The 27,435-nt window shown below is 45.8% G+C and overlaps 1 protein-coding gene and 1 long non-coding RNA gene across 2 annotated transcripts in view; both read left to right on the top strand.

The window, feature by feature from the left end:
- The window catches only part of LOC115407333 (X-linked interleukin-1 receptor accessory protein-like 2), a 389,294-nt gene that overhangs the window by 61,941 nt on the left and 299,918 nt on the right, over positions 1-27,435 (top strand). The window contains exon 2 of the mRNA XM_030117731.1: positions 3,709-3,823. Within this exon, the coding sequence (XP_029973591.1) occupies positions 3,730-3,823 (94 nt within the window). The 5' untranslated portion in view covers positions 3,709-3,729. The remainder of the gene's footprint in view (positions 1-3,708; positions 3,824-27,435) is intronic.
- On the top strand, positions 6,619-21,862 carry LOC115407340 (uncharacterized). The gene is made up of 3 exons (XR_003933615.1): positions 6,619-6,690; positions 14,503-14,544; positions 21,713-21,862. It is a non-coding gene; the product is annotated as an uncharacterized LOC115407340 (long non-coding RNA).

The raw sequence follows: 27,435 nt of genomic DNA, 5'->3' as shown, positions 1-27,435 counted from the left end.
TGGTGTTCATGTTCCCTCAAACTGGACCTGAACATGTCTGTCTTCAGGAGTAGAAACTATGGTGTGATTTAAGTCAAAGACCAAACTCCATATTTAATTTATTTCCCAGAGTCACACCTTTACTGCCTGTCGGAGGACTTTGTTTTCTATCTGTAGTGTTTATCCAAGTAGGTTTTTATTGATGGAGACGTCGCTGTTAGCATGAAGACAACAGTCTGGTTCTTCCTCTGCTGATGAGAACCAGGGATCTGATAGTAACGTCTGTAGCATGTTGCACAGAGCCATGTGGACGGTGGATTAGTGGACTGCATCCTTCCACAGATGAACTCATTCATGGGAGATTATCCAAACCAAGGTAATCATGTTTACATGTTTCAAATTAAAATACATTAATGTGGTGAGGCTGTTTCAAAGCTGCTCATCCTGTTGATGAGTCACATGAGCTGTGAGGTAACTAAGTATTGAAGTAGGCAGGAAGTCAACAAAGACTGATTGAAAATTGAATCTTTTCCACAGCAGGTCTGTTTGATATTGGATTCCTCATCTCTTGTGGAATTGACATATTGGTGTCTTCATCGTCTAGTTTATCTGGTAACAGCAACAGTAGTTTATGTGATGTCAGATTCTATAAATTGAGAAAACCATCCTGACATTAAAAGGACAGTGTTCTCATTTTTTGAGCAATCATTGGAAAGATGGGGACGAACGCATCGCAGAGCTCTTAGCAGGTTCATTAGGCTTCTGTGTTGTTCAGGCTAAAAGGTTCTGAAACGCAATAAGAAAAGTCATTTCCACCTCTTCTGTCTTCTTAATGCTGCACAGCATTAAAGGTTCAAGTGTTGTAAGAGTGCGGATCTGTTACAACAGCTAAAATCTCAAGTATTTGTTTTTCACGTGGCTCTTTCATCATGTCTTCTGAGGGAACGTTTTGAAAGGGTCTTGTGATATTTGAGTTTTGTGTTTTTTGGGGGTTTTTTTTCAAGAAAGAGCCTTAAATACATGAATGTAACATTGACTTTTCCCACTGCTGCATGTGAGCCTCAAACCCCGATATTTAGCTGAAGGCAGCAGGTCAGCTGAGGCTCTCTGGCCATGTCGCATCCACCCTCACCCCCACAGAGCCCTCCAGTCTTTTATCCACTAGATAATCTGCCCTGTGTGCGCAGTCCCATGGAGAGAGAGTCTGAAAGAGGCATTTGAGAGATTGTCTCAGTTTGTGGGCCGTCAGGCTGTTTGGAAAGCGAGCCACTGAAAGGCCTTCAGTCCAGAAGCAGCACAGCAGGTGAGAGGGAATCAAGATGGCCGTGGCTCGAGAGAGGAGAGACCTGGAGTCAGGGCAGATAACTGGACACCAGGCGACTGAATCGCCTGAGGCTGACACACCTGAGACGTGTGAGGGTTCCAGGAACGTCGAGTGTGTTAATGCCAGAAGTCTTCCAACGGCACGATTTGTCTTGTAAACAGACTCAGAGGGTCTTTCTGGGCTTCTGCCTCTGAAACACATCAGACTAGAGTAGAACTGTCTGAAGAACGGTGGAGCCGACCTGCTGCTGAACAGTGGAGCTACCTTCATGCTGTCGGGCTGCTTTTATGTCGTCAGTACTGGAGAAATTCAATTTATTAAAGGAAAAAAAATAATCTGACAAAGAGAGTGAAGAGAAACGTGTCTGCCAGTTTCAGAAAGCTGTGGAGGTGAAGCTCCGGGTTCCCGGAGCAGGAAAACACACCTGGCAACACAAAAGCACCTGTTGGAGAAGAAAAAGCTGTCTGTTCGAAGGTCGACAACAATGACGACTCGTCCGAATCCAACTACAAACCGACGACGAGCCGAAGCATTGTGGGAGAAAAAAGAATCAAGCGTTGGCTTCCTGTAGCTGCCATGTGCAGCCTTGTATCTGTCTGGGAAAGTACAGGCACACACTCCGTGTGTGTGCATGTTGGGGTTGACTCATTTGTGGCATTGCGTAAGATGTTGGCATCATTAGAGCTTATTAGCTGCACCTGTGTTTTCCTGTTGTGACAAATGTCAGAGCGTGTGCTGGAGAGGAGCCATTTGTGTGATTTGCAGCCTTGACGTTCTGCCGCAGAGCTGAAATCAAACAGCAGATTCACACTGCGTCGAAGATGCACGCTGCTTTCCTTTTAAATTATTTCACAAAGGTTTTTTTTTTTTTTTTTTTTCTTTCTGGAAGAGAAATGTGAAAAAAAAAAAGGCTTTTGAATTTTGAATGAAATGCTGAAGTTTTAAAGCGATGACAGGCAGGACGCCTCGAAATAAAGCAGAGATGAACGGCTTCCAATTGGACGCGGCGACAACAGGCGGCACGCTTCATCTCTGTTTTTGTTCTTTTGGCTTTGTTGTCACTGTTTTGGATCGCCGTGCTCTCGTCGCGCTGCCCTCCTTCTGAAGCTGGCGTATCAGCATCCGTCCCGCTGTTCCATCATCGGCTGTCTCACCGCTCATGTGAAGCGAACGCGATTTCAATCAGGACCGGAGCTGCAGTTTGAGTTCCCCGTTTGCTGCCATATGTACGAAGAACACAATCAGATGACTGCAGCCGTGGCGAATCTTCCCACTCAATCTCGTGCGTGTGCGTTTCCATGTGCGCCGCTCTCGGCACACGGAGAGCGCGAGAGAATCAGATCGTGCTCTCTGAATGGGATTTCACATGGCTGTCTCCGAGCGTCTCGCTGGGACTTCTCTTCACGGCCCGTCCTCCAGTAATTTAGCTCCACTATTTGGAATCCTGCCGCTTCAAAAGCTGATGTTTGGGAACAGCTAACAAACCCGTGCTTCAGAGGATTCTTAAACGTTTTTTTTTCCAACACAGTTTCAGTTCAGTACTGGTTTTACTTCAGTCTTGGGATGGCTTTGGAGTTTTGTCTTAATTCAGGGTGTACTGTTGTACCCTGGAGCACAGCTCAGCCTGTGGTTCTTCTCCGTGGTAGATTCTGATTCAACACAGTACTTTCAGCCTTGGCTCATTTTGCTGTCTTTTCTGGGAGAGGCGCACTGAAGCTCGACGCTCAGAACTTTAATGCAGCTCTTCAGCATGAGTGCAAATTACAAAAGCTAAAATCTCACTGTTACCACCCGGGTGTGTGTTTGCGCTGGCTGACATGCTTGTCTTATGAGGTTCACTCCAGAGAGAGAGCATGAACCTGCATTATACTTTCCAAAACACGGGGCTGACGTATTGCCTGCATTACCCAGAATGCCACCTTCCTAGGGAGACAGACGCGGTGTCTAATTTGTCTATCGACAGACGCATTGTAATGAAGATTAGTTAAAAATGTAGGTACGTTAAACTGTCCCCTCGCCAGGCTGTGAGTTGTAGAAGACCTCTGAAGACCTTAATTAAAATCCTCAGCGATGCACTCTGTCGTATTCTGGAGGTTAAAGTTTTCTGCCCTCGCATTCAAGCTCATCCTAACTTCCTGAAGCAGTTTCATCAACTGAGAGCCCGTTTACACGACAGTTCAAACTCATTGTTTGAACAACGAACAATGGAAATGGTAAACTAGCATCGCTGCAGGCTGATATACGGCGTTTTCAATGGAATGATTGTATTCTGTCACATTTTTGATAAATTGTTTGAATATGACACTTTTAGCTCCTGTTGGATTTGAATGAGAGCCTGAATGGTTTGTGGATCATGGTCTCTGAAGTTCCTGACGTCTCCTCTCCTGTCTGTTCTTTCTCTCAAGGTGCCAGTGGAGAACGGAGAGATGAAGACCTCATCCCTCCTCTTCCTCCTGCTGCTGCTGCTCTTCGCCTCGGGAGCCTGTGACGACGTCAAGTACATCTCCAAGAGGAACTCCGGTAGGGTGCAGCGTTTCTGTAGTCGCTTGGTGCCGCCCCCCCCCTTCAGGGAGAAGTTAGCTGCCGTACGCTGAAACATTTCAGACGGCTTTCTTGTTTTTCTTTCTTTCTCGCCGCCGCTTTCCCTGACAAACACTCTCCTCCAGCCCCGTCCCGATAATGCCAGCTCTTGTCTTTCCTCATTCTCGCCCTCCTCGCTCTTATTTTCCCCGGTGTTGTCAAAGACATGCTCTTTGCCGTTTTCCCTCCGCCTAGCAATTTTCTCCGGCCTTGTCATTTCTGATGCATTGACACCTTTTGACTCGATGCGATGGATATATGTTTCTGCTTTTTTGTTCAAGCCACTGCTTTCTACTCCACAATCAACACCTCTGCCTGCCTCAGATAACACTCCTCTGCAGAGGCTCTGTGTCGCCGGGCCGGCTCGGTCTGCTGAGGGGGTGTAATGATAAGCTTGTCTGACTGCCGCCGCCGCCATCGTGCTGGTTTGTGCATCAGCGGGCCGCTTGATGACAGATCTGCTGATGGTCTTTTATTCATAATCAATTTGTTGTGTCTCGCTGATCAGTTTGACGGCGAGCGTTTGATTGGGCGATCGATGCGCGGAACGTTTTCCTGGCGAGTTAAGTACGGGCGGCGTGCGAAGTTGTCCCTGCCTTCTCTTTGTCGCACTTGTTTCCAAGCAGCGCCCGTCATTACCGGCGGCGTCCGTAATGTTATTGTCACGCGCCGCTGCCAAGTCCTTAAAGTGATAAAAACACAGAAAATTACTTAGCATTCTTTCTTTCTTTTAGCAAGCTCAGGTCATCTAATTATAACAATGCAGTTAGAATTGATTGTGCTGTAATGTAATCATGTCTCACGGTTTCGCTCGCTCATGAGGGAGAGTGTTGGTGCTGCCGGTTCCGTCCAGGGAGTTGGAGGGGAACCATTACAATCCTTCAGAGAGGCTTTGTAATTGCACGCACTCAGCGTTTCAGAAATGTATCACAACGCCTCCTCCAGCTAATTTAATACTGCCCACAACTTTTCATCAAGGTTTGAGCAGGTTTCTGTTATTTCATCAAATTCGTCTCCTCAGATCAGACGTTCCTTTAAGCGGTGTGTTGATCGAAGGTCATCCAGCTTCATTCGGTTAAAATCATAGTTCTGAGTACAGACGGACTGAGGCCCTGTTTACACGACAGCATACCAGAGTTTTCGTGACCAAGACAACAAACAGCACCCACTAGTGGCCCAACCTGAAAACTACATCATTTTCAGTGTTTGTTGCTGTGTAAATGGATATCGTTTTCAAATGTTTTGTGTAAATTCACAGCATTTCTGACACAAAAACGAACATTATCACTTGAAACGCTGTTGTGTAAACAGGGTCTTATTTCATTATTTTTTTGCCATAACAGGAAATATTTTGCTTTGGGTTGTTCCTCTAAAGAGCTCGGACGTTTAAACTTGATCAAGGCCGTTTTCATGATAGATGATCAACCGATTGTTTACTATTAGTCCCGTTTAGGACATGAGACGTGTTAACAGCCTCGACACTTTTAGAAACTATAGTTAGGTGAAAGAAAACAGAACTGAAACTTCAACTTTTATGTTTCTCCTAAATTAGGAGACATTAAACCGAACCAGTAGCCTTTTGTTATTCCCTGTATGCATGAATTGAGCGTATTCGATGTGTGATTTCCAGCAGCCAGCTGCTCCCTGCTGCAGAGCTGGAGAATGTGTGTGTGGGATTATCCACACGCAGACACACACACACACACGCCCTCTCACTGCTGTTGCACCTTCGTTGCCGCGTCAAAACTTTGCACAGGCTGCAACGGCAGCAGAGCGGATCAATCCACCGCACCGCCTCCGTGCCACTTCTGAGAAATGAAGGAGCAATCAAGTCCACAACAAACTGGCTGCTAGTCAGACCAGTGGTGTCAAACATAAGGCTCGTGTCTGCAAGAGGCTCCAGTCCGGCCCGCCTAACCGCCCAGAAACTGTAAAAGTTCAGTGGAAACATTAATTTTTTTCTTAAAAAACAATTTCTTACAAGTATGCGACAGCACTGAGACTTGAGCTGAGATCCCAGTGAGTCGGTCAGGAAAGCTAACAAACTAGCATTAGCCTCGACGCCAGGCTGTCAGGTGATTCCGTCCTCTCAGGATGAAACTGGGCTTCATGTGGGCGCTGGACTGAAACGTGTTGGACGCCTCTGCTGTAGACTGAACTTTTCAACGTATTCATGCATCTCTAACATCATTGTACCAAACTCATTTTCACAAACTCGTTCTCCCAGCTAACGCTCTGCTCAGTCAGTATTTCTCAATCTGTCTTCTTGTGGTGTTGTGAATATTCCAGTGGTGAAGGAGAAGCCGGGTCGGTCGGTCGGTCGGTTCACTGATCGGTTCCTCGCTCGTAGGGAAATCTTGCCCTGCGTTGGCTTCCTGTGAAACGAAGGGAGCGATGGGGATGGTGACTGCAGCTCAGCAGCTCAGCAGCCAGCAGCGCCTCGAAGCCGGGTCAAGCCGAAGAGACGCCGTCCTCCGGTCTGTCCTCCGGCGCTCCTCACTCCCACACGAAGTCGGCCCTCCTGCTGCTTTCTGGCAAATCCAGGCTGCAAGAAGAGGGAACCAAAAAGTGATTCATATTTGGGAAAGTTTAAAAAAAAAAAAAGAGAGAGAGAGAGAGAAGTCTTGCAGTTGAGCGGAGTTTGTTGTTCAGTGAGGAGGACGGTCTTCAGAGCCGTCTCATCGCACTGCGGCTCCCCTTCACCTCCTGCTTTCAGCGCGTCTGCGTCTCCGCCGCGCTGGCTGTGCGTGGGAGGCCTGGTGGGAGTTTTTGTTTGGTATTTGCTGCGAGTGTGTGTGTGTGTGTGTGTACGCGCGCACTCACCTGCATGTGTGAGCGCTGGCATACTGAACGGAGCCGTGTGTGCCGCATGCATGTGTGTGTGGGCGCCGTACATATCCTGGTTTTAAGAGTATGTATGTGTGAACTCCCTCGGTGAGCTTTAGTGTACGCTCGCTGGATGAGTGTGTGTGTGTGTGTGTGTGTGTGTGTGTCTGTGTGTGTGTGTGGGAGAGGTGTGCGCAGAGCAATTATGTGATCAGAGCAGAGCCAAGCGGACATTTATGTGGGCGAGCGCTGCAGTCGGCCAAAGATAGGATTTCAGATCTTTTCTCTCTTTTCGTGTGTGTGTGTGCGTGCGTGCATGTGTGTGCGTGCGTGTGTGTAGCTGGACACCATATGGATAGGAACTACACTTTCCTCGTGTGCGTCTCCCCCCGCGGTGCTGAACTGCTTTGATTCTGCACCTGCTGCAGCTAAAGGCGACGCTCTGCATCGAGCCGCAGGGTGGTGAGGTGCGATCACGCGCTTTGAAGCAATTTCCTGCAACGATCAGACCCAAAACAACAGAAATGATCCTGAGATAAAAAGGTGCACGGGAATCCCCGCCTCACCCCAGATGATGGGCGGCCCTCGTGCAGGCTGGCTGGCCTCAGCTCCTCCACGGCGCAGAGGTCACGGGGTTTTCCTGGTTAAAGCGTGTCGCTTCTTCTTGAACTTCAGAAGATCAAAATGATGGTGGTAATAATGTCCCTCTGAACTTCTGATTTTCTTTTGAATTATTAATTCTGCATTTTCATTTTTTATTCAAAAAGAACTAAACTGATACCAAAACTCGCTCTTAAAGAGCAATCCATCTTATGTTAACACCACTCACAGCTGGGTTTGCGAGGACGGAGTAATCATACGAACATTAACCAGACTGGTGCTGGTTCAGACCTCATTTACGTGAAAACATGGTCAAGTGAGAACAAAACCTTTGTTGTGTTTCGTGTTGGATGACCTGACAATGACACGAAACTTTCCTGGAAATAAAACGCAAAAAATGTTGTGTACTAACTGGAATCATGGTCGTGTGAACGGAGCCTAAATGTGGCTCTCAGTTGAAACTACATGAACTGAAAGAGGTTTAAGATGCACACGTGGCCTCGTGTTCGACCATATAAAGTGTGAATCTTTTTAAATGACATGATCTTGTGCAGTAGAGAAATGTTTGAGTCGGGTTCAGTGCCATTTTGCTCTTCGGTGTCAGGGTTTCTGTTCTACTTCTATTATAAAATTTTTTTCTGTCTTGAGTTTTTCCACAAAGTCTCATAAAACACAATATTGACCGTCCAGCAATCAAACCGCAGATGAACTCCATCTACACAATCATTATTAGGGTTCACTTCATGAATTTTACAACAAGAGTGAGTTTTAGAATAATTACATTTCACCTGATTTAACTCCCTGATGACGTTTTACAGGAGCAGGTTATTCATTCCTTCAGAGTTGTTAGTTCCTGTTTAACGTTGAAGTCTGTTGTGATTTACATAAAACTCTCAGATGTGCAGACGTGCTCATCAGAGTGGAGCTCATCCATCCGCCGAACCTTCACTTCCAGACATGCAGATGTACTCCTGATGTCGATAATGTCAGAACTCCTTCCCGTCTGCTCTCGAGGGTTTCCTCTTCGTGTGCTTCGTCTACTTCCAGCCACAACAGATGAAAAATGAAAAATGAGACGGGAGCTAGTAGTGTTGAAGTAACTACACAGTAAACGAGTTTCTTAGCTTGTTCTCTGTTTTCCATCCAGGCTGTTTTCACTGTTTCTTTCTTCGGTGTTTTGGCGTCGACCTCCTCCTGTCCGTGCACACTCCTGCTCTACAACGCCACATTTACACCTTTATCTCCTGGAGTTCGTTATGAGACCAGAAATGAGGTGGAAACTCAAATGGAAACTTATGCAGCGTTTCTTCATCCTCTGTCCTTTTGTCTTTGCAGCAGAAGCCAGATCTGCTTCCTGGCTCCAGACAAGAACAACAGATAACCAAAAATAGTGAGCAGGGCGATAACATCTGGAGCCCTGCTGCTCTCCTCCACGCAGAGAGGAGTGACAACAACAACCAGACATGCAGAAGAAACGTTCTGTGTGCTCATAGGGAAGATTCACGTGCGTGAGAGTCTTTTTAGTCCCATTTGACTCTGTTTCCTCCACTCAGCCTCCCTGCTTTATCTGGAAGACTTTTGGTGTCGGCATGATGTGCTGAGAGGGATGCTTTGGGTGTGTGTGTGTGTGTGTGTGTGTGTGTGTTTGCATTAGTGCGCCACTGTGACTGAACACTCTTGTGAGTGTGTGTGTGTGTGTGTGCGCACGCGCTCTGACGCAGCTAAAACCTGAGATCAAAGAGCGATTAGATCTCAGTGTGATCTAATCGCAAATTAACTCCTAGCATGCAAAGCAGCACAAGGATGGCGGCGAGTGTGTGTGTGCAAGCGTGTGTGTGCGTGTGTGTTTACACCTTTATCTCCTCCACACAAAGTGTGTGTGTGTGTCTGCCTCTTCAATGGAACAAGACAGAGGATTCTTGCAGTTGGTTCTACAACATATCCAATATATCCACATTTAGAGTTACACGGGTTGTGTGTTTTGTATCCGTGCATGTGTGGTTTGTCTATGGGGACGATGTGTATTGTGCAGTGTGTGTGAAATGTATGTATCTGCATTGTGTGTGTGTGTGTGTGTGTTGGATGTACTGTACCAGAAAGGCGACGGAAACGTGTGGAACAGAATCAGACTTAAATTGAGGCTCACATCATTGCAACATTTCCACAGTGTATAATGAGGAAGGAGTGTGTGTGTGTGTGTGTGTGTGTGTACGTGATTGAACGAGACACAGGGATGCATGCAATTAAGTATGCAGCATATCCTAGTTGTATAGTTGGTATAGACTGTGTGTGTGTGATAGGATAAGACAGATGACAAGTAACACATTTTGTTTCTGTGTGTGTTTGGAATAAATGTGTGTGTGTGTGTGTGTGAGACACACACATCCGGTCTGTGGCTGCAGTTGATTTAGCGTTGGAGAAACCTGGAGTTGTGATGCAGACAGATTTCCCCTGTAAAACGATGACGCTCTTGTTTTTCACGCTTGGCTGTAATCGACTTTGCTGCTCAGTGGAATACGAATGTAAGACGCCGTAAAACAGTCGCTTCTGCAAAAAAAGAAGGACTCTGCTTCAAAAAAAAAAAAAAAAAAAAAAAACACGTATTTGGATGAAGCCGAATGGTAAACATTTTAGAGTCGAAATAGCTCCTGAGTTTAAATCCATCCGTCAGTTTCCTCCAGTCCGGGTGGCAGGGTGCAGGAGCTAGCCCCAGACGCTCAGGGAAAACATGAAAACTCTGCACTGATGGCAGAGGTGAGTTGATTAATCTGTAACGAATCAGAAACGGATGCTTTGTGCCTTTGATATGCTGGAATTTTCTCTTCCAGACCCTTCAAATAGATTATTTGACCATTTTATTTAAAATCCAAACATTTAGAAAAAGGTCTTTAAAAAGTTCTAAGACGTCCACGGTGTTCTCAAGTTGTGTTGGACTCTAAAAAGTAAACTATTTCTCTCCTTTTTGAATTGATGACAATAACAAACCAGTAACCAATGACATGTGTATTTAGGATTCCTGCTAAAAGGCTTCATGCAGAGATCTGGACAAATGACTCCAGGGTGGATTTGTTTTGGTACAATAACAGTTGACATGTTCGGTCCAGAGCAAAGGAAAGTTTTCGGCTGAAAACCCGGCGGTGGAAGCGTGGTTGGTGGAGTCCTCTCCGCCCCGGGCGCTGGATGAACTCTCCATCATATCACTACCTCTGAACCTCTGCTCAGGTCACCAGATCGACCACAGAACAGACCAGCGCTGATCTGAGCAGCCGCAGGGGGATTTCAAACAAGAAAACCCCGAGAACATCTTGGAACGCAGTAAATGTTGCATGGAAGAGTGGGCAACACATTTGGAAGACTGTCACACCGGTGGACGATCAGAAGGGAAAACAAAAGACGAAGAAGTGAATTCTGCTTTAAGGAGGAGTCGGAGCTTCCCGTGCCAAACACCCAGCTCCATTCTCCTCTCAGAAATGTGCTGTGTGTGGAGATTTCCTTCCATCTGCTGGCACTGCTTGGAAAAAAAACAACCAAAATGTTGTCCAACTGTCATTTTTCAAAACTGGAAAAAAAGCTTCATCTTGACCAAAATCCATTTCTAAACAGCCGAAATCACGTACAGCCCCCAAAAATGTGAAAAATGTGAGAGGAGTGGAGGAAAGCGCGGCTGACATTCCAAACAGACGGCATGAAATGACTTCTTCTTCCACTCGGCCGACATTTCTGGAGCGATGCGTATTTCATCGCCACTGTTCTTTGTGTTGCTCAACGAGCTGAGGGCAAGAAGGCAAATGACTTATTCACCATTCTGCAGGATTCAGACAGCGACAGAACAGGAGAAATAGAGCAGGGAATGAGAGCCATTCAACATTTATGAGCTCTTATTGTACTCCGGCAGCTGGAGAGCCGCGGACGGGTTTCGGGTTCTGCTTTGGGACGCCGAATGGTGCAGATAAGTGATGTACCTCCACGGCAGAGATTCGGCAAATAACTTACGTGATGTTTTTGCGCCGGTCGCTCTCGGCTTGCCGTTTTCAGACATCTGAATGTGTAGACGCTGACTGATTAGCTGCTGAAGTCTCAGCAACGGAGCATGAATCTCTTGTTCAGGAGACCAGCTTTGGGGGGAAAAAAGGCACAAACGTCGTTATTTTAGTTTGTTTTTAGGCTGTTTCTACATCTCTCACACTGAACTCTGTTTCCAAAATACGAATGATGTGTGAAAGACTGGAATCAGCTGAAAGACGGATGGAGCATCTGGAGGAAATGAATTGATGGATTTGGACTCAATACACAGAATAATGTTGTGGAACTGAGTAAATTCTGACAATTATTTGTTGAAATAGAAATAATTGTGATTTTTCAGGTGGGACTGAGTCCTGATGATCAGAGAAAATTGGTTGGAGCCAACCCAACGGGTTATGCCTTAACACACACACAATTTAAGATCAAAATGAAACTCATTGGTGTTTCTTTTTGGAATGTGGAAAGGAAACCAATATGAATTTTGGCAAGTGGTTGTTGTGTGATACACACAGTTCTCTGTTTATGTTATAGCTGCGTGGCCTCTGCGAATTCCTCCATGTGCTTCATTTAAAATGGGCCTGAAAATGGTACCGTTTTTTAAAGCCTGAGTTGTGGACGCTAAACTCCATTTTCTGGTTGTGCGGACCATTTCAGATTCGGCAGGCACAGCCACAGGCTCCTTTCTCAGCAGGAAGCGCTCTGCCATCGCCAGATCTGGCCAGAAGAAAGCCAGCATGTTGCCTGGTAACCAAGTCTCCAGTCTTCTTCTTTAACCGTTCGCACCACTTTGCTTTGGATGAAACCAACTAGTGTCAAATGGCCTCTGGTAGACCGACTGCCTCAGAGAAGTCGAGGAACACACTGCTGAGTGCGTCGGTCGAGGAAATGCTGAATCCTCTGTGTCTTCATTTCTCTGTGTGTGGAGATTAAAGGATTTTTTTTTTTTTGCAATTTTCCACAGTCAACAGTTAAACAGGCGAACATTACATAACCATGTAGGAACGGTAACGTCTTGTCTCATAGTATTAGAAATGGTAGGAAATATTACAGAAGTTCTGTTGAGATGATAACGCTGATTGGAGCCACTGAAAACCCAACTTTTTAAAAAATAGTTTCTGAGGTTTTCAACAGCAATCAAGTAACTTTCTTTATAAACCACTTTAAAAACACCACAGTGGACCAAAGTGCTGCACGAAAAAAAAAAAAAGATGTAAAAGTGTGCAGTTTACATGTTTATATCAATAAAAAGCACTCCGGCATTGTTTCTGTTGAAACTGATTGAAACGCTGTGTGTGCTCACCACGGCTGAAGAAACGTTCTTCTGCAGTAGATGAATAAATAACAGCATTTCCTCCAGATCCTCCTGGTCCCAGTCCAGATCCTGCTTTTAGAGTTGACAGTCACTTGAATAACAATCGACCATGGTCGTCTGTCCACCTGTTAAAGTCGTTCATTCTTACAGCAGATTGTTCTGTGGTTTCACAGCAGCACCCTCTACTGGTCTAACAGGGAAACTTACATCTCTTTCTGCGTTTTTCACGTTTCCACGGTACAAACAATGCCAGTGTCCTCTGTCAATGAGAACATGGAAATGACACATTTTCACTGGAAGCCTGAATTAGGCTTCTTTTTTACTCTTAACTTCTTTGCTGTGGTGGGACAGCAGACGACGATGATGATGGTTTCACACAAATTCTCACTCTTTCTGCCATTTTGTCTTCCTCCGATCCTGTTTAATCTGCCGTACCAGCGGATCATGTTTGTTTTGGGTGAGCGTGTAACGGAAACGGTGTAAAGCAGCACGGAGACCCCCGGAGCGCCGGCTCCGGTTCCCACGGCGCCTCACTCAGGTCCAAGACGTCACAACCGCAAGCTGAACTGCTGAACTCCCGTCTCCACTTTGTCCCACCCGCTTTCTGTCACTCGGCCCCTCCTCCTCCTCCTCCTCCTCCTCCTCCTCCTCCTCCTCCTCATCTCAGTGTCTTTGTTGTACTCCAAGGTCATATTAAAGATTCATCCTTGCTGTGGGTCTGCAGTCAAATATTGATGGAGGCCGACGCGGCGGTGCTTTCCGCTCTGCATGCACGCTCACACGCCTGACCTTCAGCACACCTGCGACAAATCCCGATGCAGCCGGCTGTACAAACAGCAAGGGAGGGTAAACACAAACACACACACGCCACTTTTACACTGTACAAAAAAAAAAAGAGAGAGGGAGGGTAAACACAGTAGTCATTTGGAGCTCCGCACCTGGGATTTCTGGGAAAACAGGCAGCTGCTGTGATTTACCTGCAGATTTCAGAAGAGAGAGTTCGATGCAGTGAGAACTCGGGTTTGAGGATGGAATTTCAGCACCATGCATGAAGAACAAGAAACATTCTCAAATAAAAACTCAACTCAACTAACTTTAGAAACGTGTGCCTTATTAAATAATCTATTATTATTACCATTACTTCAACTTCATATAAGTTTAAACTACATAACTTAAAGGAGGGCTATTATGCAAAATCCACTTTTTTGAGCTTTGTATAATGCTATTAGTGTCATTTCCCCATTGAAAAGACGCATGGAGTTGTTTCCTGAACCATTCACGCATATTTAAGCAATCCCTGAATCTCCCCCTGGCAGCCATGTTGAGCGCTGAAACGCTTGGTGCTGCACAGCTCCGCCCACAATGCACAGCTCCGCCCACAATGCACAGCTCCGCCCATCTCTGACACAGTCTGCACAGCTCGCTCCCCCCCCCCCCCCCGTCGGTTTCATTCCAGCAGCAGTCAGTGAAGGCAGAGTTGGGGTAAAGTCACGGAGCGTAAACAGATTCCTCTTCTAAAGTCTCCTCGGTATTTGGAATGCCAAACAGATTGTTAGAATTTTTAATTCCAAGATAAACTTTGCGTTCTTGAAGCGGGCTTTTTAATGGCGCCTCACTGCGATGAGAATCCGAGGTGTGTCTGAACCAGCATGAATGAGTGGGTTCAGAAACCGAGAAACACACATCCAACTCTCTGAAGCTGCCGCGAGTTTGGTTTTGAAAAAAAAAAAAAAAAGACTGAGCATATTTACATATTCATCACTGGTGGAGGTTTTAATGAGGAAAAATGAATTTTGAGTCAGCAGTTTATCGAACAGCAATAGAAGAAAAACACATTCTGCCATTCCTCTAGATGAAGGTGTGTGTGTGTGTGTGTGTGTGTGTGTGTGTGTGTGTGTGTGTGTGTGTGTGTCATGCACATGACTGCAATTAATTCTGACAGAGGGCCCAGAGGTAAGCAGCTATATGCAGCCCCCATTAATTACCCCCTCGCCACATGCACACGCTTTGATTGTGCAGAAAGATGTGAACATATGCACCAACACATTTAACACACACACACGCACGCATGCAGATATTTCTTTAAATCTTTAGCTTGCTTGAAAGTTTTATTTGTGATCTGAATTCTGATGATGTCCATTTCACCTTTAAGAACCCCCCCCCCCCCCCCCCACACACACACACACACACACACACACACATCAACGTGTCACCACAGTTTTATCTCAATCTGCAATACTATAAATTTATAATACAGTGATGAATTATACAGTATGGAAAGCCTCACACTCAGGAACTTGATCACACCATATATGCACACACACAGGTATGGACTTTATGCATCCACCTACACACACACACACACACACACACACACACACTAAAAGTAACACACACAGGCAGGTTAGTGACGGCAGCACTAATAAATAAGATTACATTTGCGGAGGACAAGTGGAAGCCGGAGCAGCTGCCTTGTGTAAAAACAAACGGCGCGCTGAGAGCTGCAGGGAAACACACACCGACCTGCAGAGATGCACAAACACACACTGCTGTTCACACATCCAATGGGATTTCATGATTCTGTGTACCACGGTAAGGCCTGAATTAGAGATATGTAAGAAAGCGGTTTGCTTTAAATAACCACATTCTACACATGTCATCCGCGGCTTAGTGATGCTGCAGCTCAATATAAACAGCTTCTTATATGTTTACAGCCCTCTTTATATATGTGTGTGTGTGTGTGTGTGTGTGTGTTTAAACACACACATGATGAGCCTAATCCATGCTTCTCATAAAGACTGACTTAATGCATCGCTGGGCCCAATCAGATCGCCGCTAACGACACACAGTAATTCACAATATGCGATTTAAGCTTCAGATTGGAAAAATTATGCCACATATAAATCTCAGTTTTTACCTCTTGCTAATTCTGCCGTGACTCACAAATACCCAGAATCCTCTTTGCTTAGTTTTAGATGTTGGATTAATATAAGAAGGTAGAAACTCAGCAGAGAAGCTGTTTTATCGTGACTGGAGTCGTTCTCTCAGCAGCTCCTCGTGACTTTTCTTTGCCGGCTTTGTTGTTTATCTTCTGTTTTGACTTTTGACCAAGATTACATTTTATTTTTCTCTGTTTATTGTCTCCAGTATGTTTGTTAGCCTTCACATCATATCTGTGCTCATGAGTCGTATCCCCAAAACCCCGTTCGGCGTCTTCGAGCGTTTCACCGCTCAGAAAGCGGCGGCCAGTCCGTCTCGCCGAGCCGCTTTGGCGCCAAAACACCTCGGTGAACGTCATGTAGAGGATGATTGTGCAGAGCAGTCCAAGCAGGCTTCTCCAGTGTTTGCTTTGAGTTTTGGCCAATCACGAGACAACGCGACCGCGACCCCCCCCCCCCCCCCCCCCCCCCCCCCCCCCCCCCCGCCCAACGCCGCGGCTCCGGCGCTCTCCCGCCGCCTCAAACTCTGCCAGCCGGTAATAAGGCCACAGCGAGCGCCGCTCTGGAACCAGGCGTTAATAAGCAGGAGGGGAGACAAAAAGAAAGTCAGCAGAGAAGAAAAACAAGTAGGGGCAATGAAAAGGAAACACAAAGAGAGAGGAGGGAGTGGAGAGAAGAAGAAAGAAGAAGAAAGAAGAAGAGGAAATCCAAGACATAGTCCTCGCTGTCAGCCGCTGTGTAATTAAGTTCTGCACTCTGTCACCGTCGCTCTGGAGAACTGGTAATTTAGCTGGGCCTGAGCCAGGAGAGCAGATCAGAGGAGGGGGAAGCAGGGACAGGAGGACAGGAGGACGGGGGGGACGGGGGGGCTGACGGTATCGAAGCAGCAGAATCAGAAGGCGGATGCAGAAAAAAGAGGAAAGAAACCCAAAAAATAAGTGAGGTGATGGAAGAGGGGAAGAGGAGGGTGATGGGTAGAGGGGCGGGGGGGAGGGGGGCTAATAGCAGCAGATAATTGAATGCAGAGAGCCTGGTTTCCCAGCGGGCTCGCACGTCGAAGCTGCTGGCTCCGGTGAACATGGAGGGCGGCGTCAGGTGGAAGCAGAACCTCCAGAACCGGACCGCCGCCTCAGATCAGCCGGAGGAAGTTTGAGTCCTGTTGCTTCTGGATGGTTCCGTTTCAGAGGGCAGTCGTAAAAGTTTATCTTCCCATATTTCGAAACATGTTTCGGTTCGAGACACATTTCTGTTGGCAACTGTGAATTTAGAAATTTTTATCTCGAAATTTGATTTTTTTTTTTTTTTTTTAATCCAAGTTTACAAGCAAAAATTATATGGTTGAAATTTGCTGCATGAAAACTCAGCTGTGAGTCTGAAAAATGTGAATTACTTAGCATGGCGTTTAGCGGCATGTTTCACGGCGCACCTGCTCCATTTGCATCTCTGCACAGGTGGCGTTCAGGTACTGCTGAGTGAAGGTCGGGTGCATTTCCTGAGAGTCCCGGACTCAGCCGCTCCGCTCTTTCATGCAAAATACCCAAAGTGTATTTATGCCTGAACATATGTTTCTGGTTGTGATTTGAGTTTTGGTAAATTCCATTGCAGCTGATTCATTTTCAGCATGCAGTGAGCGCTTCTCACCGAAAGTCTTTCAATTTTCTGATATTTTTTTCATTGAAATATGAAACTTGTACTCATGGAGACAGTGCTGAAGCAATAGATATCGTTTGAGAACTGAGGTCCTGGATGTGAAACACTAAATATACTCACAATAGAGGGATGATAGAAGCCGTGATGCGTCTGTGTTTACTCCTCTCCTTTCTGCCTCTGATTCCATTGCCCTGTTGTTTCTGTTCGATGGGAAGAAAAACTGTAATAGACTGTCCAGACAGCAGGCTTAAGAAGAAGAAGTGGTATGCAATTGGCCCTGAGACTAAACTGTTGTTCAGCATCAAAGTGACAAGAGAGTCAGAGATTTAAAAAAAAGTAAAGGTGGTGAGAAAGCGAGGGAAGCGGAGGGAAGGGGAGACGTGTGAGCGGTGGTTAAGCTGCACCCTAAATGGCTTTTCAATGTGTGAGCCTCCGGGGACAGGACGGCGAGCCCGGCCAGCGAGAGGCGACACTGATGAACCTGAGACTAACTCGCTGACCTTGTGCGTGAGCACGGATGTGTGTGTGTGTGTGTGTGTGTGTAAGTCCCATGCATCAAAACACAGTTTGGTGAAGGGGGTGGACGAAGGGAGTGTGGCAGATTGACTCCGTAGGGAGCCTGAATGGACGGGTGCACAAGTGGGACTGTGTGTGTGTGTGTGTGTGTGTGTGTGTGTGTGTGTAAGTAAAAATAAGCACTAAAGCATTTGAATGAAGGGCAATTAAAGGATAGCGCGCGTGTCTGTGTGTAAACGATGGCCGTGCTGTAAAGCCACACCGCTGTGTAACTGCGTATTGACATTGTAATTACCAGTGAATAATGTGGACCCCTGTGTGTGTGCGTGTGAGTGTGTGTGTGCGCATAAGAGCATGTGTGTTCCAGTGTGTGCGTGAAGCGTATTTGCTTGGGGGGGATTTGCTATTGGCATCCTAATTAGACTGAATGATGTATTCCCACTATTAAGACCGAGGCAGGGTTCTCCGCGGCGGCGGCGGCGGGATCGTACTGCGGCGTTGACCCTCCGCCACGCTGGATACCCTGCAAGGCTTCAGCGCTGTTGCTAAGGAACTAATGCAGGGAATCGCACAGGTAAAGCTTTTATAAATACTGTTTATAAGCATTAACAAAGCTGATACGGTCAATATTTAAACTTGTAGATGAAGTTGGAGCTTTCTGCTCACGTTTTGGCTCCATAGCTAACCGCTTGGTGTTCGCCGATCGGGGGGTGGAGGCTTGATGGGGAAAAAAAAGAAATACACAATGTATAGAAAGAATTCATTAGGCTACAGATTTTAAGAGAATATATTAAAATAACAGAATGTGCTTCGAAAACGTCGAATGTTAGCAGTAGCAGACAGATGTAACAGTCAAGGTGAACACCAGTCAACTTGTTCAACAAGAGTCATGTTGAAGCTCAGAGGTCTTCATTCACGTTTATTCAGACAACTTCAGACGCATTATACCCACTTTTTTATGATACCTGTTAGCAACAAACTAAATCAAAAGTAACGTGAGTGCGTTAGAATGAGCACCGACATTTTCTTCCTTCTATCTCAGCACAGTGAATCCACCGCTTCACGCATCAAACCTTCGCCATTAAAGCAAACGGCTACTTCCTCGTCCAGCTCTTTTCCTCTGCAGCTACACCTGTTGTAGTACTGTCGACATGAATTGTTAGAGGACACATTTAATCGAATATGTGATGGAAACTGTTGTGAGTTGCTTATATTTGATATTGAGTTCCCTTGTTTGAGTGGAATTTGGAGAATTGCACATAAGAAGCAGAAACCACCTTTAAATGAGTTCCCAAGCAAAGGAACGTAGACCTGATGGCCTCCAGCATTTCCTCTGTAAACAGCCTAAAGCACTCAAAGCTCTTGTGTGAACACTCCTGTTCACTCGTGAGTGTATTCTGATTGGATCACGTGCACGACATGCACAGATGGGATGTTGTAAAGTAAACTCTCCGTGTGAAAGTTTACCATTTCAATGAATCCTCCAGTTACCTGCTTTCATTGACTGGCTAATGTTGGACTTTAAAAACTTGGAGAATTGCACATCCTTGAGTTTGTTAGTGATTTCCTTGTGCAGAGGTCCATGGAACAGTGGAGGCTCCAGGTTGGACATGAAGATGTCCTGTTCTGATTCGACTTGCTACTTTTTGTTTTCAGCTGAACTCATGTTGTGCAGAGGACTGCGTGGAGGTGGTAATGAGTTTGAGCAATGTATGGCACGACGAGGACATTAATGTTGAAGGCAGGATTGTGTCTGCTGTGAAAGTGTACTTTTCCATTTTGCTGACGGTATCTCACTGAGGCTGGCTGCGACCCATGGACCGTAAACTTCTCATTGAGCTCAAACCGAAGCTGCTTGGATCTTGTCGCCCTCGCCCTCTCCCCGTGTTGCGGATAATGTTTAAATGTAGCTCTCCTCTTTACGCCATTGAGGACGGTTCAGCCGGGTTGACTCTACCAGCACGGATTTCTAAAGAGGTCTCACTCGTGCTCTCTTTGTCCTGTGCTCCTCTTTTCTGCCCTCCCACTCTGTCTTTTTGTACCACTCGTTCATTTTCAATAGGAGCTGACAGGGAATCATTAGCTGCATAATGAAAAGCAGCAGACCACTAATACATACCGTCACTGTCTATTACAGCGTCCTTAGCCTAAAGACCCTGAATGTAAATGAGGCTATATTATGGTCTTTAAAAGTCAGAGTGGCGTCGGGAAGGCTTTCAGGACACAACACAGGCACTAATTGTTGTTTCCTCCTGAAAGCTGCTTGATGTAAGGAAGGACTGAGGAAATTATCATCTTCACTTTTGTGTTCTAATCAAAGGAAATGAGTGCTCTGCTGTCAGGAAAAAGGCTAATTTACAGTTCAGGGAGGCTCTCTTGTAATAGTTTCAAAGCAGATCAGGTTCAGAGGTTCTTTATAAACATCTATTAATGAACACAAACAGGTGTTAAACTACTTTTGACTCTAACGTGTTTCTGGTTAATGAATCAATGCTGGAATTTACCTTTACAGGCATTCAGCTGGATATCAAAGACCTGATCTGGACTCACAGTGAGGGATGTGAGAATTCGGTAGTTCTATAGGTACCAACTGAATTCTGTTGGTACTACTGAGTAGCGATTCATGTAAAATCAAACGGTGCCATGTTACAGTACCTGAACACATCCTTGTCGCTATGAGGAAGTGGAAGAGTTGACAATTTTCCATGCCGGACCTGAACACAGCATTGCACGCAGAAGAGCGTAATGACGTCAGTAGCTAGCATGTCAACAAAGCAAGCATGACGAGAAAGTGCTCCAAATCACAGCTCCACTTTTCAAAATACGATGCAGATTACGCTCTCTGCGGCAGAAATACTTCTAATCTCATGAAGCTTCTTGTTAAGAACAACATTTTTCTTGAGGTTGAGGAGGGACCAGCCTCAGATCTACGGCTACAACTCCTGCATTAAGCACCGTGAGCACATTAGCATCTGTTAGCATTTATGTGAACAGTACCGTCTGTACCAGAGGTGGGAGATTGGAGTCTGATCAAGTCATCTCCATGCCATGTTTTTGCCTTCACCATGTATCACAGACAAGCTGAGGAGCAGGGTTGATTAGATTCACCTGGTGTGATACATGGTCAGAGCAAAAACAAGGCATGGAGATGGCTTGATCAGGCTCCAATCTCCCAGCTCTGGTCTGTACTCACAGCAGATACAAGAAAGCCTGAAATCCTGGCTGTAAGTCAAGAATCAGGTCATGATAGGTTTTTATGTTAAAATGTCATTGAAAAAAGTATTTAGTTAGCAGTTGTAATCAGCGTTGGTCATCATCATCATTAAACTGATATTCACGTCTCATTTCACCGATTCTTTGGTTTTGGTTGTAAAAGTATCGCAACACAAGTACCGTCTTGCACTTTTTCTTGGCAAAGCTGTCGATTCAGAAGTTGGAGACGAGCTGTTTATAGTAGTAAAATCTGCTGCTGTGGTCCAAATCATGTGACCACTGGTGCTTAATCTGCAGTATGGAAGAAACTAATTGCTTCAAATTTGGAAATGTCTTTTCCTTCTACATTTAGACGACTTGTGCTCGTGTTAGCCAAGCTGGTTCTGACCACCCACAGTGTTACCCTCCACCGCCAGCGCCTGCTGAGCGCACTGCGTTTTGCCAGTTTTGTTCTGAATGCGACTTCGCAACGCGGATCAAATACTTAACGAATGGCCGATCGCACGTCTGGAAGCACACATTCCCTGATCACCTTCACTGTTGAGACACAGAAGCTTTGAAATGCACCTGCATGGCCGTGCAGAGGAGGAGCCGAGGGACAACCTGGACATCCACTGTCCTCTTACACCTTTTCCTGTCTGACATCTCATATCTGCGATCGTCACACTCATGTCCTTTGAGTTTTACACATTGATGACGGTCCTGTATGCATGACTGTGTGCGTCTATATGGTATAGGTGTGTGTGAGAGTGTGTGTGTGTGAGGGAACTGATAACTTTTCACAGCTGACAACAGTCAGCGATTGGAGCAGTAATAGAGATATCAGCCAAAGCCATCATGTCCACTGTAGTGGAATACACATCCACATGGATGCGTGTGGTGCCGCGCGCGTGCACGTGGCACACACGGCGTGCACGGAGCAGAGTGAAGGATTGCAAAACTAATAGCTGAAATGTGAGCTTCGTGCCTCCACAGACATTGCAATCTTCTCCTTTTTTTGTCCCCTTTTCCACTCTCCCTGCACACACACACACACACACACACACACACACACACACACACACACACACACACACACACACACACACACACACACACACACACACACACAATCTATTTTCTTGCCCGTGTCCCTGTGCAGCAGCGGCAGTATTGAGGAGCCCGGGGGCTCGGGGAGAGTGAAGAGGGCGGTGGGCCGAGGAGGCGGAGAGAGACTCTCATCCAGATTTTCTACCAACACATGTTGTGCCTCACACAAACCTCTGATTTCTCAAGATGAGGCTGAAACAGAAAATAACTTTTCAAGGATCACAGCCAGTTAGGAGTCACTTCATGCAGGGAGAAAAGGAACAAAAGGTGAGCCATCAGTGCTCTAAAACACACGAGAGTCCTCTGCGCGGAGTGTTTGCGGTGTGTATGGAGGGAGCTATTCTTGAGGCAGGTGGAATAGCCAAGTTGGAGGGCTAAATTCAGCCTGAGCAAGGAGAAGTGAGACACTTCAACTCCTCCATACTTGGATGTTATAAAACTTTATCATTGTGTAATGGACCAAAAAATGCTTTTTTTGTTACAAATCAGACACCTTTTTATCTGAAATTAACGGAAACGAAGAAGTTTGGCTTGTAATTTTAGCAGCAACGGTTTTCAAGAGTGCAGAGAACATAACACTTGGAACGGAACTCAACGCCAAGTTTAATAAGACACTCATCATGAGCCGATTTAGAACTGGGGGATTTCATGAGCTACTATGAAGTTTGAGCCTTGTGGGTGTGTGCCGGGTTGAAACGCCGGGCCAGATGGTGTCACACTCCATCTACAGCCGATCAGCTCCACATGATTCAGCAGCAATATTACACTACATCTGCACCGTCGAATGGAAAAACAGTTTCTTGTCCTCATCCGGCTGCAATGTTTGACTCTGGAATAGTAGAAAAATGTTGAGGAGCATTAAGCTTCTTTCCATCAAAGGTGTTTTTATTTCTGATGTATAGCTTACGCTGCACAGTTGATGCGTCGGTACAAAAATATGAACTAATCTTTGGCTGTAGCTTAATAAATCAAAGTAACACAAAAACTACCCAGCTGCATATATGGACAGTTTACATTTCTTTGCCACAAATTTACGTTTTCAATAAGTAGTCCAGTAATTTCACTTGTTTGTGAAGACCGACCGCCTGGCTGCGTGGCAGAGAGACCGGCTGACCAATCCCTGAACCGCTGGCCTGCTGAGGAGAAGGCTTGTTGAGGAACACACACGGAGCAAAACACTTCTGGGATCACTCCCCACGCAGTGACATGAAGGTTAAAAGTGAAATCAATGGTGTGTTTTCCTGCAGACCAGGCTGCCACGGGCTGTTTTCTAATAGACGTTTGCCACATGTTGCCCTACATTCATAAAGTCCTCGCAGCCTGTATCGGCTCAATACGTCCCCAGATGTGGGTTGATTTCCTCTGACTCCCAAAACAACAATCATTTCCCCCAACCTCTCCAGAAAGTCAAAAAGAAACGTGACATTTCCATTGTGGCTTGGATGGAAATTGTGTTTTCAGAAACCTGCATTGTCATGTTGGCAGTGAGAAGCGGCCTAAGTGGCCTGGTGCTTTCTTTGCATCAGTGAGTGGCGAAAGGTCATCGGTCCGCATGGGGCCAGATCCAACAGACCTTCTGCTGCAGCTCATTCACATCATTGAGGCACGAGGTGCCATGGAGACCCCACATGACAACTTACAAGACTTAAACCAGCTGCTGCTGACATGCATGATGCAAAGAAAGAGAAGCGGCCATGTCTGCTTCACACGGCCCGCTGCAGCTCCTCTCAGACGAAACACGGCAGCGAAACCTGGGATAATCTTTGGGTAATAGCACGTGAAGTGGAATGAGAGTGAAACATCTTGCCCCTCTTTGGTTGAAAGAAATGTTTTTCTGATGGGAAAGAGGCCTCTTGACATTTCTGAAGAGCATTGTTGGGTCAAACTGGATAGATTTCCCATTACATGCATACAGACGGCGGATTATTTACACCCTCCTAGACTGATGAACTCATCCCCATCACAGAGCCTCGTAACCACACACACACACACACACACACACACACACACACACGCACGTCCATGTTTGTATTCTGGCTTACGGCTGTCCATCCAGTCAAGTCAATCTGAAAAGGAGAGCGTCCTTGATCGCAGCGCGGTTCAATCTGCTAAGCCCGCCCGCATGTAGCTCAAGTAGCAGTTTATGGGAATTACTGCTATCTGTGAGAGTGTGTGTATATGTGTGTGTGCGTGTGTGTCTCGCTGTTTCCTGGCTATTTTCTCCCTCTGTGTGTCAGGCCCTCGCAGGCAGCAGCCGACCGTTGCTGGTCTTCAGTTCTGATTACACACTTCCTTAATCAAGGCTTCAGATGCTCTTTGAACCACTTCTTTTTCTCCAGGGGGGACGCACCAACAGTGACACACACACACACACACACACACACACACACACACACACACACACACACACACACACACACACACACAGTTGACAAGGGCCATTTCTGAGCTAGGTGCCCTGCTACTTTAAATGAGATTGTGTGTTTCCACCCCAGATACATGGGGCATGGAAGACACTCAGACTGGCACTGATAGACATCTTTACATGGAGTTTACACAATAAAGTGAACTAGTTCACATTTTTCTCATCTAAGGAGAATTAGTGCCTTTTAATATTTTCTGGATCCCAGAATCCTCCTGTGCATGAACCAGCAGTTTACAGTCACTGAGCACAGTGAAACACGTGTCTCCTATATTGTCCATTTTGCTGGGATCAAGACCACTTCAGACTGGGAAGGTTGTGATTTTATGGCTGGAAGTGAAACTCAATGCTGCTTCATTTACAGGATACTTGATTTGTCAAAAAGTTGAAGTTCCTGTGTGAGTCATTACATTTCCTACGCATGTGATGGGAACACTGAGGCCACGTCTACACAGCAGTGTTTCAAGTGAAAACTGTTCCAGGAAAGTTCGATGTTTACACGACAAGGTTTGTAAAACAATGTCCGTTTACATGGAAAAGGCAGAAATGCAGAAAATGATGTAGTGTTCATGTAGAGCCACTAGTAGGTGCTGTTGGTCATTTTGGTCATGGAACTACAAACACATGCATGCAGAAACAATACGCTGTAAACAATTATTAGTGATGAGTAAATGGACATTTCTGTGAAGAAACGACCATTACGGCGACTGTCAACCATAGAACTACCGAGTCCAGGAGAGTCTGGACGGGGAGTCATTACATTGTGGAGGAAAACACTGCTGTTATTGTCCATCTACTCAACTATTTGCTTTTTTAAAAGTTGTGTTTAGAATGAAACTGTCAGTGCTGCTCTTAGTGTTTGACATAACTGGGAAAAACCGCAACAACTGCCAGCATAAACAGTCGTTTCCTCACCAGTTTAAAGGAAAGGTTGCTGATTCTGAAGTAAACCTTAATTTTTTCTATTCAACAATTGTCTTTAGTGCTGGAAAACTTTCCCAGCAAACAAATTCTGGGTGAAGTAACCACACCGAGCTGGTGGGAATCGTGATGACAGCTGCTTGCTTAAAGCTTGAGTTTTTAGTGAGTTTTCCTCTTGAATGTTTTAGACCGGTTGTTCTTTTCTCCTAAGTTGAGCACAAAATTTACCAAAATTTTTCATCTTACTAATTGTACAGTAAACATCTTTTCTGTGATTACAATTTGCTGCATTGCTCCCAAATGGTTAGAAAGTGCATGCTAACGAACAAACACATCCATGCAGATACCGTAAGTCTTCAGTCACTGTCTCAGTGAATGTCTTTCACTCTGCATTAATCTAAATGTGCACAAACCCCGTGGTCAGAAACATACTGACGATCACGTCGAATTTTTCCACAACACAGAGCAGCTTGTCCACGCAGCTGCTGTTTGGTCTCGTGATGTTTCGACATGTAAAAACCCATTTATTGGGTCCATTTTCTTACGTTTGAACCAGACTAATTGTACATTGGACGCTGCGAGCTGCCAAAACACAGCTGACCCAGGCGGGCGAGCTGCGCCTGAATGCATCTGGTGTGTGGCGGCTGACAGAGGGCTGAGGCTCAGCACGCCACAACAGCTCATTTCATCTGGATTATCCAGTATCAGCGCCTGGTGACGTGAGCTGGCGAGGCATAGCATGGGATTAAAGTCCAGGTGGGATGGTTCCCTCCTTGAAGTACAGTAAACGCTTTAAGAAATCATCGTCTCATATGAACGTATTTTACAAGGAGGGAGCGTTTGTTTGAGTGCTTTGAGTCTCTTTAAGCCATTTATCTGCAGTGTAACGATGAGAACGTGTTTAATTTGTCCTCATTTCAGGTGTTTATCTGGATAAACAGTATTTACCCCCGTGTGTGTGTGTGTGTATATATTCTGTCTCGTTGAATGTAAGACGCTTTTCCCTTCTGACCATTTTTCAATTAAAAAACACTAATATCCCCAAGACTGCTTTGCCCTAGTTATTAGACAACCACACACACACACACACACACACACACACACACACAGTTTATCTGAGTCTTGTCCTGCCTTCAGCATCATCTCATCCCACTCATGCCTTGCTACACACCCTGACTACTTGATTGTATAAGAACACTAAATAGCGTATGTGTGTGTGTGTCACTGCACAGTTGATTTTCTCTTCAGTGTGTTTTTGTTTGCACCTGTGTGTGTGTGTGTGTGTATGACGTGTGTCTCCTGGCGTGTTCCCTCTCCTCCTCTCAGGTTGGATGGAGTTACATTGTGTCACAGAAACGAAGGAAAGGAGAGAAAAACTCAGAGCAAGCTGTCTTTCTTTTAGCCTGTTTCTCTGTCCTGAGTCGTGTGTGTGTGTGTGTGTGTGTGTGTGTGTGTGTGTGTGTGTGTGTCAGTTTTGCGGTGACCTTGCGACTCCTGAATCTTCCTGCTTCGGGCTTTGCCGGCAGTGACGTTGGTAACTTTTCTTTTTTTAGGATCGGCTGAAATGACAAATCTCAGGGTTTCTCAGTGAAGCCAGCAGTTGAACACAGTTAAAACCAAAAATCTCAGAGGGGAAAAACCCCACTGAGAACAGCAGCTGTCTGAGAGCCTGCCTGAAGGACCAGAGGAGGATCAAAAAATGAAAACCTGTGATTGGAGGAAAAACCTCTCCAACATCTCTTTTTCAAATTCAGCTCGGTTTTAAATTAAACATTGCTAGCTGTAAGCAAAATCACTGTTTAAAGGAGTTTGTGGTGGGATGTGAGGCCACCCAGACGTTTCCCACATTTCTAACCCACTGAAGCTGGTTCATCAGTGGATGGTCATTGTCGTGAGCGTTATCCACAGGGTAGAATAGAATAGGACGTCTTCTGAACGACTGAACCATTCCTCTCAGTAAAACCGCTCGCAAGTCGTTTGAGGGTTTGCGAGATGTTGATGTTGAGATTATCGGCTGGGAACGTCTACATGAAACAGAATA

This window comes from Salarias fasciatus, chromosome 2, assembly GCF_902148845.1.
Source record: "Salarias fasciatus chromosome 2, fSalaFa1.1, whole genome shotgun sequence".
In the NCBI taxonomy this organism is placed as follows: domain Eukaryota; kingdom Metazoa; phylum Chordata; class Actinopteri; order Blenniiformes; family Blenniidae; genus Salarias; species Salarias fasciatus.
The sequence above is the reverse complement of the archived record's forward strand: the minus strand, read 5'-3'. Positions and strand labels throughout refer to the sequence as shown.